We start from the raw sequence: 15,492 nt of genomic DNA, 5'->3' as shown, positions 1-15,492 counted from the left end.
TACTGAACCGCCCTTTGCAATTGTCGGACCTCCCTTTGCAACTGTTGCACCGTACTTTACAACTGCCGGACCGTACTTTACACAGTGGTTGAGCCCTACTGCCGGACCGTACTTTACGTAGTGCCAGAGCCTGATTGCCGGACTGCACTTTACATAATGCGGGAGCCCGATTGCCAGATTGCCAGATTGCACTTTACACAGTGCCGGAGCCCCACTGCCGAACCGCACTTACACAATGCCGGAGCCCCTATTTTGGTGGGATAGAGAAGAATGGGTAAGGTAAAAGTAAAGACTGGTAGTTTCGGTAATTTTTTTATTTTTTATTTGGTTGGGGGTATTTACAAAGAAAGTCTATTTTGGGGAAAAAAGTGAGAGAAAGAATTAGGTTGGGACTTGGGAGTAAGTTGCATAAAAAGTGTAGTTTTTTTTTTTTTTTCCCTATTTTTAAAGTAAAATTAAAAAAAAAACACATCTAAATGAGGTTAAAAATTTAGTTAAAAATGAATTTTAAAAAATCAATATTTTAGAAATGATTGATGATATTTTAGAAATGGGTACAGTTGGCATACATAGGTGTAGAGGTAATTAGGCATAGAGGTAAGGTGCACCTTCAAATTTGATCATGTATATAATTTTGATGTAAAATGTTATTAGGATTATCTCAAAATCTATTTTTATATCTATTTATAAAATTTTAAACTTAAAAAATAGTTAAAATCAAGAGATCTATAAACATAAGAAAATTTTGAAAATGGACTGTGTAGATAATATGTTGTAAAATGCACTATTTGTGATACTTAAAATCTTTTTATCTTTTCATGGTCAATCAAAGGGTTTTTCAATATTAAAACTATATTTTTCGATGGATTTTTAAAGGGCACATGTAGTTTTACATTATAAGGTTGCATCTTTATAAAAACTTTCCCTTTTAGAAATAATTCTAAAAGAAAGAAAAACGTAAAAAACACGCATTCTTTTCCAAAACTCTTCCATCTATTTGCAAAAATGACAAAAAAACATAAAAAATATATTACAAATAAATTTCTTATTTTAAAATTTTCATAACTTTTTAAATGTCCTCCAGCTTGACCAACGAACTAGGGATACTCAGCTGAGTCCAAATTGGATCGCGCGAGCAATCGAACACTGAACGTGGCCCGTTATCGAACTTCCGTAGTCCGTTATGCCATCTAGTTTCTCTCTCTAGGAATGTCCGGTCTTTCTCTCTCCATCTCGAACTTTCGTAATCCGTTGAACCATCTCCTTAGTCTCTCTAAGTATCTCTAAGCATTTGCTCTTCGCAGGCCTCGTATTTCAAACCCCTCTCCATTTTAAAAAAAAAAACATCTCTACTCTCTCTCTCTCTCTCTACAGCATTTGTTCCACGAGTCTGCAACATTTGAACCTCGAATCTCTCTCTCTACAGCATTTATACTCTCTCTTGTTTTCTCTCTCTAGGGTTGTGTATCTATGAAAGTGAGGTCCTGCGACCTGTTAGTGCATGCGGTATCCAGGTTGGCGTGTGTCCGACTTTGAAGGCACGCTCGCACTGAAATAGCGGGCAAGGAATTCGTACCCACCACCCTTTGCCGCTAATCCCCTGCCTTCCTCACCTTCCTTCCCCTGAGTTTTAGAGAGAGAAAGACGAGAGAGAGCTCGAGTTTAAGAGAGAGATAGGAGAGCCGGAGTTCTATTCCTTTGAGTTTTAGAGATAGAGAGAGACAGGAGAGAAAGATGGGTTCGCAGCAGAAGAATGTGGGGATCCTCGCCATGGACATTTACTTCCCTCGAGCGTGCGTTCAGCAGGCATGCTCTCTCTCCTCGTTTCTCTTCTCTCTCTGTGTTTCACTGTGGGGTGGGTCATTTTGTTTGGCCCCCTTCTATTTAGATATCTCTCTCTCTCTCTCTCTCTTTCTGGTTTTTCCCGTTTTGTTTTGTTTTCATTGAGGTCTCTCTCTCTCTCTCTCTCTCTCTCTCTCTCAATGGGGATCATTTTCTTTTGGTCTCTTTCAGCTCTTGCTTTCTCTATCTCTCTCTCAATGGGGATCATTTTCTTTTGGTCTGTTTTTGGCTCTTGCTGTCTCTGCATGTCGTTATTTCGATATGATATCGTTTGGATCTCTTCTTTTTCTGAATCCTGTTATCCTGATCGATTCTTGTTGTGGTCTCTCTCTCTTTTTGTGTGCCACTTCTTGATTTTCCCATGTGTTTGTGTGTGTTTCTCTCTCTCTCTCTGCTTTGTTTCCTGTGTTGGTTGTGTTCAATTAACTGTTCTTTCTTATGGTTTTTATTGCCTCAGTTCGTTTAATCTAGACTTTCTGGCTTTTCTTGATTTTGGATGTAGTAGTTGGGCTTTCATTGAAGAAGGACAATTTTTTAGGAGATTGGATTTATAGGGTTTTAGTGAAGGTGTAATCATAGTATTTCTATGGAGAATAATGTGATTCTTGAGAGATGTGAATGTGGTTAATTGTTTAATGTTTTCTCATTGCTTCTTAGATGTGACCATGGATTTTACCCAGTGCAAAATTGCCACATGCTTCACACTTGGAGCTATTGTAGATTTGCATCTGTTAGGGCTGAGTTAAATTTGCAGTTTATTAGCTCATAGAAATGATATTGTGAAAATTGTCTATATTTTTATTCAATAATTATTCTTATGCACTCACACTCACAATATTTTTATTCAATAATTATTTTTATGCACTCACTGAATTTTTTAAAAGATAAGCATAATCTCATTATTACAATTCCAAGATTGTTACCCTGCGATGTGTCGATGCCGAATGTTCCTATGAATAATCTTTTAGTTGTTTATTTATTTATGTTTCAAATTTATTTATAACTATGACATCATGAATAAATGATGCATGTTTGGAATGATGTTCTACCTCTTTGTTTTGGATTTTTTTTTCTCTTCTACCAGTTGTAGACCTTTCTAACATGGGAGGGTATCCAGGAAGTAATCAGAGGAATCACCCATCGAAACGCTTTGCATTTTCATTGGAAGTTTGGCAACCCTAGCATCGATCAAATGATTATTTTGGAGTTGGCTTTCTGAATCATACCAATATATTTTTTAGTACGAGGGTAGTGGTGTCAATTCGGATTATAGTAATTTGGAGGCATGTTTCTTTTATGTTATGGAAAATAAAATTACGAGCTCTATGGAAATCTATGGCAGAGGTATCTTGTTTCCAGAGCGTGTTTTGGGTTGCACATCAGCTAGAGAACTTTGTATCACCATTCGCTTGGTTTCGGGTCGTGCATCAGTCAGAAAAGTTTTCATCTAGGAGTTCTTTTATGCAAATTATTTTTGTTTCTCCTTTATGTACTCTCTTCCTTTTTATATTTGAAGTATCTCTTTTATATATTTGTAACTATATTGACTTCTGAAAAGAAAAAAATGCATAAAGAATCTTTCATTGCTTTGTGGATTAGCTGCTTTCCTATACCCAGTTTAAACAGTTGATGTAATGATTTAATTGGTATATGCAACTATGGTTTCTATGTATTTGCTAGTTCGAAGTTCAGTATTTTTGCTAGATACACATATCTATCATGTGTAGGTATTAAATATGTAACTATTTATCGATTTACTTGATAGATATCTAATTGCTCACCGAATATTTTCCTTGATTGTTATTATCTATTAATCTCTGATGCAAAATTTAACAATTAGTTAAATTTGCAATTTTGACGTTAATTAATGAAATTTTCTCAAGCATTCTCTTATTCTGTGCATGGACAACTATAGGAATCCTTGGAAGCCCATGATGGAGCAAGCAAAGGGAAATACACTATTGGACTTGGGCAGGATTGCATGGCTTTCTGTACAGAGTTGGAAGATGTTATTTCCATGAGGTCTTAGAACTGTACTTCATGCTCTGCTTTCTTTTCATTTATGGGGGATGTGTGTTTATCGTATGCTTTATATGCTGATTGGCTTATTTGCTTATGACTTATTTCCAAATTTGTTAGATGAAAATTTTATTGAGTATATCCGCATTATTATGATTTAAAAGAAGGGCATGGTCAGATCAGAAGAAAGCATGGCTTTACTATCTGCATGAGCCTTCCTCTTAAATAATTATTTCCAAAGCTGGCATTGAGGGCATCATGTGATGTAATTCTCTAATATATGTTTTCAAGTATTCTTGAAGAAATAGGTGAAGAAATATGTGCACACCTGGGCTGGCCATTGTTCTAAGGCCCCTGAATTTCTGAAGTCTGATACCCTATTGAGCTCTATTGCAATTTATTGTTCTACTTTTAACAGTCTAACTTGGGTTTGACCATATTTCTTGGGTCTGTGATGACTAACTGATGTCTTTACTTAGCTGGAGCTCTGTTGCTTATTTTATATTTGAAGTGTTTGTTTATAGTTTGATTTATTTCCTTTGGAAAGATCCTAAATGTCGATTGGATGCTATCTATTTTGGGACTTTCTAAGTGGGGCAGTACTCAATTTTTTGACCTTACTGGTGATATTTGAATTAGTTTGATTATTTTGATGGCATTCTTGTGTTTAGGTCACCATATCTATCTTTTTTATAGAGTGTCTCACCACACTGAAATTTGTCTGATATATATGGCAAGCTTTTCTGTTATTTTAAGTTTGGCCTTGTTTCATGCACTAATAGAAAGGAGAAAGGATAATGTGTTTATGACCATTATCTTCTTGAATGAAATGAAAAATTAGTAGCATTTATCTGGCTACAACAATGATTTGATTACTGATGCAATTATATTTCAGTATGACAGTTGTGTCATCCCTTCTAGAGAAATACCAAATTGATCGAAAACAAATTGGTCGCCTAGAAGTAGGCAGTGAGACTGTTATTGACAAGAGCAAGTCCATAAAGACATGGCTGATGGATCTCTTTGAGGTCACCTCTCCTTCCCTCCCCCCCCCCCTTTAGCTCTCTCTCTCTCTCTCTCTCTCTCTCTCTCTTTTCTGATAAATGGGGTATTGTGTTCTTGTTTTCTATTTGTCAGGATTGTGGCAATACAGATATTGAAGGAGTTGATTCTACAAATGCATGCTATGGAGGAACTGCAGCATTATTGAATTGTGTAAATTGGGTGGAGAGTAACTCTTGGGATGGGCGGTATGGCCTTGTTGTATGCACAGATAGTGCGGTATGATCACTTCCCTTTGTCGAATTCAATATTTATCATAACTATTCTGCCATGTAATCTGGATTTGTGTGTGCACTGATGAGAGGTGGAATTGGTCAAAATGAATGAAGTTTTTGGTTACACGGGCATATAAACCTTGGATGGGGTGTCACTGAAAAGATCACCAAAGTGGCTATTTGTCAAATGTTGAGTTAGTTAAAGAGCTAATGATATGTCTGCTTGTTAAGATTACCTATGCAACTTGCCTATAATCATGGAGAAACATGACTACGGTATATAGTGCAATGATTGTGTCTTTTACTTTATCAAGGAGCCATGATGACTCTCCACTTATAAATGCAGGTTATGTTATGTGGTACTAATTTTGCATAAAAGGCTTTGCACTACCATTCACTTACTCTGTTTTGATCATAACGCTTGAAAGCGTTTACATGCAGATAAGTTGTGTGAGCCAGGGTGACAAAACTTGAGGCATTTGGAGTTTCCATATAGTCATGTAAAATTAGATGGAAGTTAATGCATGGCATATTGATAGTTAGTAATATTTAAAAGGAGGAAAAAAAAGTGTGTATTGCTTGATCTTACATTGTTTAGAAGCCTTTTTGGTTGAATGAGATACAATTACATGCAACACATGTAGTTCGCTTCCCTTCTGTTGTCTTCCATACTTGTGTTCATTTCTGTGTTGGTGATTATCTCCTTTTCGTTTCTCATAATGAGATTTGTGTTCACCAATGTCTTCATATGTTTTAGGTTTATGCTGAAGGACCAGCACGACCTACAGGAGGAGCTGCCGCTGTGGCGATGTTGATTGGACCAAATGCACCGATTGCTTTTGAAAGCAAATATAGAGGGAGCCATATGTCTCATGTTTATGATTTTTACAAGCCTAATCTTGCAAGCGAGTATCCAGTAATACTTTGTCCCTTTCTTGGATTCGTTTTAGGTTCATCATATTATTTAGTTTGGTGTTTTTGTCATGCTATTTATTTTGGTGTTAGTGCTTGTGGGAATTGCAAGTCCTAGTGCATGTGGATGATGATTTTCCAAATTTTCTCCATTCTGTGGCTTGTTCTCCTCTCTCTCTTGTTTTTTAATGTTAAAATTGTGGAGATTGTTTTACCTTTGTCTTCTTTGTTGTACCTTTTACTTGAATTAGAGTTCTAGGTGTCTTAAAATATGAAGATGTTGGGACTCTTGGATTTTATGTGACAGTTTGTTTTATTCTTTCTAGGAAACCCTGTATTTGCTTGTTTTTCTTTCTAATATACGGATCATTTTTTATTATTTAGAAATGAATCATTTCTTGGTAATTTGTGCTTCTAGAAGCAATAGTATGGTTTATAATGGTATTCTTCACACTTATATGGATTATGGATGCTTTGTGAGATGTAGTTTCGTAATGGCCTTGTTATCATTTTGTAGAACCAGTGATGGTTGTTGACTATTTGTATTGAAATTGTTTGTTTTGAAGGTTGTTGATGGGAAGCTTTCGCAGACTTGCTATCTCATGGCACTTGACTCTTGTTATAAGCGATATTGTAGTAAGTAAGTTGGAATCATTGAAGTGTTGATCTTTTCTGTTAATATTCTGACTTGAGTATTACGTATATTCAGGATGGTAAAGATGGTTAAGATCCTAATGGTTCTTAAAACAATTGTATAGATGTTATATTTGTCTCCTCTGGGTTGCGCTGTAATAAGAAATTGTATAGGAAGCTAAACTTCAAAAGCTAATGAGAAAATAAATGGTCATAGATTTGGTTGTAACATTTTTGCAAACTGATCTTAAAGATGGTGTTCATGTCAATTATTCTCTCGTATAAAATTTTAAAGACAGTGTTTAGGAAAAGGCTAGAGATGAAAAAGCAACCCAAAGCACTATGTCAGGGGGATAAAGCACCAAATAATATGAAAGAATGAAACAGTTTGTCCAGATTCTCTGTCAACTCTAGTAAAGAATCTCCTTGGCCAACTGAATTTGATATATTTACTGTATTATCCATTTATGTTTTCATTGTGCAACTTTTCTCAGGTTTGAGGATTTGGAGGGAAAGCAATTTTCAATTCTTGATGCTGATTATGTTGCATTTCATTCTCCATATAATAAGGTATGACTGGATAAGGCACAGTTTTTAATTCAAAATTTTTTTTAATAAATTTTTTTTACTTCAACTGTTTGATTAAATGATATGTTTTTAATTGTCTCATACTTTGATTGTGCAGCTTGTCCAGAAGAGCTTCGCCCGCCTTTATTTCAACGATTTTTTGAGGAATGGCAGGTTTCTACCTGTCTTATGTAGTCCATATGATGTTTCCTTCGTGTTTCTCAATATCTGTTTGTGTGTTCTCTCATCCACATTCATGTGCACTTGGGCCTGCACCAACTTTTAGGGCTTGTGTATAGTTAGAAAGCACAAAATGTTAACATTTCCTTTAGCGGTCAGGGGAATCCAAATCTTTTTGGCTAAGATTGTGATGAATACATCCATCCTCTAGGGCTATGTATGTTACATCCAATATGAATGTTAGACTAAGAAAGTGTAGGAAAATTTTAATTGAGTACTAGAAGCATCACTGGTAGAATTATGCTCATATTGAGGGAAATTGGTACTGATAGTGTCTCTAATATCGTATGTAGGGGAAACTATCATGTGAAGTATGTATCATAAGATCATTAATGTTATCTAGTTAAATAGTTATTCTGTTGACTTATACTATTTCCTTTTGTTTCCTATTTGTAAGCTCTATCAATAAAGACGTGTATGAAAAATTGGGGCCATTCTCAACCTTGTCTAGTGAAGAAAGCTATCAGAGCCGGGATCTTGAGAAGGTCAATTAAGCCTTGCTATCGATATGAATTTGGCTGTTCTTTATTCAAGAGTCATTTTTATTGCTTTCCTTGCAGCTTTGTATATGCACCTTTATTGTTTTATGGTTATTGTTGATACAAGATAGACAATCAATAAAAGTAGCTCGTAATAGGAAATTGGAACAACACGAGAGAGGGGTCCAATCCCCATCACCACTCTAAATCACTTATACAAGGACTAATCCCCTCTAAAATGATGTCTCATCAAAAGCTACCTTCCCCCTATTCACATTATTGTCCATGTTCCTCCCATCTCTCATGCATCTCAATGCAAGGGAGAGGTAGGGAGGGGCAGCAAGAGAGATGTGTATTTGGATTCTGAAATCGATACTTATTAACACAATAGCTGCTTGGTTGTTTATTTGGATTTATAGGTGACCCAACAAGTCGCAAAGCCCCAGTACGATGTGAAAGTGCAGCCGTCGACACTGCTACCAAAACAAGTGGGCAACATGTACACGGCATCCCTTTATGCGGCATTTGCATCAATTGTTCATAATAAACATGAATCCTTGGTATTTCTCCCTGGTTGTTCTTTTTCATGTGTTCTGGTTTGCAATATTGGCACCATGCAATTCCCTGATGAACATTCCCTTTCACTGAATGTGATCAAAAGTAAAATTTGATTTATTTTGATTTGCAGGTGGGTCAACGCGTATTGATGTTCTCCTATGGAAGTGGTTTGTCTTCCACAATGTTTTCATTCAGAATGCGTGAGGGTCAGCATCCTTTTAGCATATCAAATATTGCAAGTGTGCTCAACGTATCTGGAAAGCTGGAATCTAGACAAGTGGTATTGTACTTCTTGCTTTGCTTTTTGCTGTTAAACTATCTTATAAGGCCTGAGTTGTGGTTCAAATCGTTCATTAGAACTAATCATATGCCATTTGTTTGGCAACATGAATTTTCTACCCTTTTGATTTTGTGTTGACTGAGCATTTGATATTTACGATGTCCCTGCCGAGTCATCTGGAGTCCTATGTTGAGATGTTCTTGGAAGCTTGAAACTGGTAGTAATGTGCCATCATCCTTTGTCACTGCATCTGAATCTTCTGCAGCCTCAATAATGTCCTGGGGTCCCAAACATGAGATGAGTTCTTTTGTTTTTTCTGAATGATTAATTTGCATAATGGTTTTCCCAACATATTAAAGAACTTAAAGAACAAAATTCAGAATTTTTGGAGTAATTTAACATGACACATATTTTATGTCGCAATATTCCAGCCAGGTTAGGGTACCTTCTCATACTAATTTGTTCAGCTGATTTATGTATAAATTTTCATCCTAAGAGTACGAATTATGTATCTATAAACTCCCCCATGTTAAAAACTTGCAATTTAACTTCTAGATCAAAATGCAACCCTGCATAAACTTATGCATCAGTTGGACAAGTTATACCTACGCATAAACTCCCGTCTGCAAACTTGCAATTATCTTATTCTCAACTGATCTCAATTTACATATTTTCTTTATCCTAGTTACCGATAAAGAAACCTCTCCAGAAAACTGGACGTGCATGAGAGGTACTTATAAAATGTGCTTATCTTTTGCAGTTCTCGCCTGAGAAATTTGTCGAGATCATGAATCTTATGGAGCACAGGTATGGGGCTAAGGGGTTTGTCACAAGTGAGGATAGGAGCTTGCTGAGCCCAGAAACGTATTATCTGAAGGAGGTGGACGCTCTGTACCGAAGATACTATGCCAAGAAGGTTGGGGATGATGGTGCGAGCAATGGTGTGCTTGTCAATGGGTCCTGACGTGGCAATTCTCAAGAAACCAGTGGTAGTTAAGAAACCAGTGGTAGTTGGTGGAAATAGGTTTAGCTTTTTTTTAGAGATGTATTTCCTTACACCATATCTTCTGTTCTTTTCTTGGGGTGGCTGCAGAAAATGTGTTCTTGAGCAGCATTTGTTGTGGGAAACTGTGGTTTATTCCTCTACATACTTTTTGCAGCCCCCTGATCTCTTTATCGGTAGCATGCAATCTCTTACCGATCCGTAAATGTTTTTCAGATAATTGGTTTTGGTTGTGAGAAAGGTCCTGGACCCGAGATTTAAATGAGGCATAATCCTCTAACCTCACTCAAAAGAATTTGCAACAGTGTCTCAGAGAGAGAGAGAGAGAGAGAGAGGGTACCAAACATGCTGAGAGTATAGTGTGTGCCATGCCAAAAGAGTTTTGAGAGTATACCACACACTTGGGGTATGAGAGAGAGAGTGAGTGCACCAAACATGCTGAGAGAGTGCATGCCACAGTATTACCAAACATGCTGAGAGAGTGTAGTGTGTGCCATGGCAAAAGAGTTAAAGAGTATACCACATTTGGGATATGAGAGATGTCTACAAAAGTCTCCAAATTCTAAATATATAAGAAAGGATTCGTATATTATGAGATTATTTATTTTTGGTACAAAGTCGTAATTATTTGTAGCCGTGAAATCTAGTAGATGAAATTGTGTTCTTACATTTAAAAAATTTTGTTTTGAACTTTGTGTCCATGAACGACGTGGTTTTGTATCAAAAGTAAATGGTTTTGGTCTTGGGAGTTTGAATTGAGCATCTAAGGTTATTTTGTCATATATTATAAAATAATTGAAAATGCCATACTACCTAGTTATATATTATATGAGAGGATTACCCTGTTAATTCTTTGACGTGTTTCACTATATTAATAACTATTTATTCTCTCTCCCCCGCATCTATGAGAGGACTGCCTGGCTTATTTTTTTGCCACGTTTTGTTTTATTCGTAACCATCTCTTTTCTCTTTTCCCCACATCTCTCCTCTATATTAATCTATCTTTTCTGTCCTTTCATATTAATCTCTCCCTTGTCTCTTCTCTCCCCATACGAACATTCTATCTCTCTCTCTTAATTTCTTTTAATCGACTTTTTTCTGAATCTCCCTCTTCCGTTTAATCTATCTTTTCTGTCCTTTCATATTATTCTCTTCCTTGTCTCTTCTCTCCCCATACGAACTCTCTATTTTTGTCTCTCTTAATTTCTTATAATCGACTTTTTTCTGAATCTCCCTCTTCCGTTTAAGACATAAATATAGGTAATTTGTTTTTAGTGTAATGTTTTTATGTAATTCTTTTCGTTCTACATGCATAAAAAGGCATATATATATGTAACATTTTTTTTAGTTAAATATAGGTAACTCTTTTTTTAGCATGATGTTTTTATGTAACTCTTTTCTTCCTACATGCATAAAAAGATATAAATATATATAGGGTGCGGTTTGTATGGAGCTTAGGCTTTAAACAATCAAATTGGAGCCTACCTTCAAATAGTGTCGAGAAATATGGTTTCAATACTGAAAATCTTTGTGATAGCTTTAAAATATATTTTCATCTTTATTTATAAAGTTTAAAGCTTAAAAAATAGTGTAGATCAATAGATCTATGAAAACTTAAAAATCTTAAAACTTGATGGTTACAAAATACATTATTTTCAAAACTTGAAATCCTTTGTTTTTTTCATGTCTATACATCTTGATATCGAGATGATCAATTTGATGATATTTGAGCATCAAAACAACTTCTTGTAGTAAAATTTTTGAGGTAAGCTTAAATTTGATTGTTTAGAGCCTCAACTCTATATAAACTTTTCCCACTTATGTAACTCTTTTTTTTAGTGTAATGTTTGAATGTAACTCTTTTTTGTAGTGTGATATCTATACTTCCCACTTTTTCTTTCCATATCTATTTAATTTACTCTCTACCTCCCACATTTTACTCTCCCTTGTACTTTCTCTTTCTTTCTATGTAACAAATCATTAATGTGTGTCTACCTCCCACGTTTTCTCTCCCCCTCTCACCTTTCTCTCTCCTTTCTCACTCATCTTTTCTTTTTAAATCTCTCTCTCTCTCTCTCTCTCTCGATATCTCCCTCTTTATCGGTCTTTGGGCACCTTGGTTTTTTTGAAAGATATCTATGTTATGATTTGAAATGTTTAAATAACTTATGGGTATTGTGTTTGATAACCTGCTGTGTTTGATAACCTGTTTGAATGTTAAGAAAGTTTTGAGTGTGTTTGATAATATATATATATTAACCATATAAATATAAATATATAACATATGTAACATAATATAATATATTTTATTAATGTTATATTAGTATTATATATGACATATAATATAATATTTATTATAATATAATAATTATATTATTTATAATATAATAAATATTATAATATTATGAGAAATGATCCTATAGGACCCTCATCCACCCATATGTATAGGACCTTAAAGGATCACCATTAAATTCGGTACGGATCTTTAGAAAAGTCAAGTCCCACACCCATATGATAACTTTTCTAGAGATCCGTGCCAAATTTAATGGTGATCCTTTGGGATCCTACACACATGGGTGGGGGAGGGTCCTATAGGATCATTATTCATATAATATTTATATTATTATTTATTATATTATATATAATATTTATTTAATAATTTATTTATAATATAATAAATTTATCATATTAAATAATATTATATAAAATATCAATATATACTTAATAAAATGTATATAATATTTATATATTATATATAATATATATTATATATAATATACTAGAAATATGGGAAAAGTTTATATAGAGCCAAGGCTCTAAACCATCAAATTGAAGTCTACCTCAAAAATTTCACTAGAAGATGTTTTGATGCCCAAATATCCTCAAATTGATCATCTTGACATCAAGATGCATAGACAAGAGAAAAAAAATGGATTTCAAGTTTTGGAAATAATGTATTTTGTAACGCATTTTTGGACCGTCAAATTTCAAGATTTTCAAGTTTTCATAGATCGGTCGATCTATACTATTTTTGAAGCTTTAAACTTTATAAATAAAGATGAAAATATATTTTAAGGCTATCACAAAGATTTTTAGTATTGAAACCATATTTCTCGACACCATATGAAGGTAGGTTCTAATTTGTTTGCCTAGGTTCTATGCAAACCGTACCCTATAAATATATAATAATATTATATATTACATATAGTATATAATCACTATATACTATATAATATAAATTATATTAATAAAATAAATCAATAAAATAATATAATATTATAAATTTATAATATTATATTATATTATATATCATATATAATCAATACATACTATATAATATAAATGATATTAATAAAATAAAAATAAAAATATAATATAATATTATATTATATAATATTATGTTATAGTAATAATATATTATATTATATCATATTAATAATACTAATATTATGTATTTATATTATGCATAGTGAATAGTGATCAACAAAAAAAGTTCTCGAAGATTAAGTTCCTCCCACCTTAGGAACTTAATCTTTCACTTTTTAACAAAAGAGAGCTTTTGTTGAAATATTAGTTTCCAAACTTTTCATGAAAAGTGTGCAACAAACAAAACTTTTTCAAAATTTGAAAGAATAATTTTTGAAAAACAAACACGTCCTATAAAAGAAACTTTTTCTCTTCGGTAATCTCTCTTCTCTCTTATTCCTCTCGCCCTCTTTAAAAATCTCTCTCTCAATCTCTCCCTTTCTAAATCTCTCTTTAAAAATCTCCCATCATCTCTCACTTAAAAAGCTAAAACCCTCACACCCCAACCTCACACCCAAACTTATCCTTCGAGGAAGCTCGCTCTCTTGACTGTCCTACCACTCTCTCTAGCAGGTTTCTTTGTTAAAAATATTTATCTAAAAGAAAGGTAGAATGTATGTTATTTGTCTGTATTTATGTATAGTATATTTTTCAAGTTATAATGTAGTTTTTTTAATTATAGAAAATAAGTGGTTTGATCTCACTCACTCTCTATATATCTATCTAATTGAACATAATAATAATAATAATAACAATAATAGTTAGGAAATGTGCTTGGGTCAAGATGGTAGAGGCTAGATTTTCAGAGCTCAACGACTCAAGTTTCATTCCTTGCTATTATTACTATTATTACTATTATTATTATTTATTTTATTGAATCATATTATTAATAATAATATTTATTTTAATTTTCCTATAACTTATTTATTAATGTTACTCTTTCTTCTAGCTTTTCTCGCTATTTCCAAATGGATTACGTCTCTTTTGGTCTTTCTATTGGGAAATACTTTTTTTTTTAATAAATTATTTATATGTTATTAGGTAAGGCCCATAGATCATGAATGCTAAAGAAAATTGGTAATTTTTTCTTTTGATTCTTATGTTAAATGATGTATAGATTTATTTTCATCTCAAATTTTTCCTTTATATGTATTTTAATTATAATTTTTATATTTTAAAATTTTTATAACTATTTGAACATTAAATTGCTTTTGTAACCATAATGCTACATTTTTAGCAAAAAAAATGTGATGAAGCATATGTAAGATTTAATTATGTTTTTGGAAGATACTTGAGTAATTTTTATTTTCTAATTATGAATTTTAATCCCATCTCCTCTAGCTTTCTTGCACTATTTTTCATTTGCACTATATCAATATTGATTCCTCTATTTAAAGTAGCATTTGAAATTTATAGTCTCCCTATAATCGTATTTTGTCACAAATAATATATCTGAATTATTTATTTCTGGCATGGTTTTCAAAAAATTATAATTATTTCATAAAATTATTCAATTGTGATGATAAATTCAATGATATCTAAGACCACATTTTATTGAAAATATTTTTCTGTGATAAATATATTTTAGTGATTAATGTTTCATATCACATGCAAGTTGCACATGCATATTACTAGTTATAGAATAAGCGAAAACGAGAACTTTCTCCATGTTGGTTTTACCAAATACTTATTATTTGGCAGCAGTGATTGAAAAAAGGGATTGTATACAATGAAACCATTTACCTTTTGAAGTTTGAGCTTGGTCAACGGAATAATTGCAGCCATCCAATTTCACATCCAATGATCAAGATTAATGTGACCAGTAAATTGTCTCATTCTATATTTTCTCTTTAAAAAATGGATCACTGACTAGGATTGGGCATCACAAAAACCGGTTCGAATTACCAATTTACTGTGCAGAAAAAAATAGTGAACTGGCAAAAAAATACATGCAAAAATAGTGAACTGGTAAAAAACTGGTCAAGATCAGTGAATCAATTTTTTAATGTAGCAAAATGACATTTTATTATAGAAAATTGATTCTCTTTTAAACCTAGACGATTTCCAGTATATTGACAGAATCGGCATGAGGTGGCCGATTTCTATGTCGGACCTGACGATTCCGTGCCAACCCGGCGTTTTTTAAAATCACGGTTTTGCAGTTGTTTCCACACAAGGGTTCTAGGAAGGGTTGGTTTCTGCAAAAATGGAATACAGCTCAATACAAGCACAACTTAGAATCGGATTTCCCATGCTAGATACTAGAAGCCAATTTAGAATCTGATTCTCTTGTGGGCATGTTGAAATGAAAGCTCTCTTGGGAGAGTTTTCTATGGTGAAAGATGCTTCATATACGAAAGAGCTTTCAGATCAAAA

General features: G+C 33.5%; 1 protein-coding gene across 3 annotated transcripts; it reads left to right on the top strand.

Annotated features, from left to right (window-relative positions):
* Positions 1–1,370: 1,370 nt before the first annotated feature.
* Positions 1,371–10,102, top strand: HMGS (hydroxymethylglutaryl-CoA synthase / HMG-CoA synthase / 3-hydroxy-3-methylglutaryl coenzyme A synthase). 3 transcript variants are annotated; one of them, XR_016040209.1, is made up of 12 exons: positions 1,371–1,806; positions 3,758–3,864; positions 4,757–4,889; positions 4,999–5,142; positions 5,896–6,054; positions 6,617–6,686; positions 7,178–7,253; positions 7,369–7,424; positions 7,888–7,975; positions 8,389–8,529; positions 8,658–8,807; positions 9,568–10,102. XR_016040209.1 is itself a non-coding variant. In XM_011630081.3 (12 exons), exons 1-12 carry the CDS (start codon positions 1,735–1,737, stop codon positions 9,769–9,771), a joined length of 1,404 nt encoding a protein of 467 aa, XP_011628383.1. In that variant the 5' UTR covers positions 1,371–1,734; the 3' UTR covers positions 9,772–10,102. The 3 variants fall into 3 exon arrangements, 2 of the variants coding, with proteins under 2 accessions (XP_011628383.1, XP_088702139.1); XM_011630081.3 differs by having other exon boundaries at positions 6,617–6,690; XM_088846013.1 differs by having other exon boundaries at positions 2,927–3,864; positions 6,617–6,690.
* The last annotated feature ends 5,390 nt before the right edge of the window (positions 10,103–15,492 follow it).

Source organism: Amborella trichopoda, chromosome 9 (genome assembly GCF_054954075.1).
Source record: "Amborella trichopoda isolate Santa Cruz 75 chromosome 9, AtrichopodaSantaCruz75HAP2 v2.0, whole genome shotgun sequence".
NCBI lineage: Eukaryota > Viridiplantae > Streptophyta > Magnoliopsida > Amborellales > Amborellaceae > Amborella > Amborella trichopoda.
Note: the sequence above shows the minus strand (reverse complement) of the source record. Positions and strands in the feature narration are given on the sequence as shown.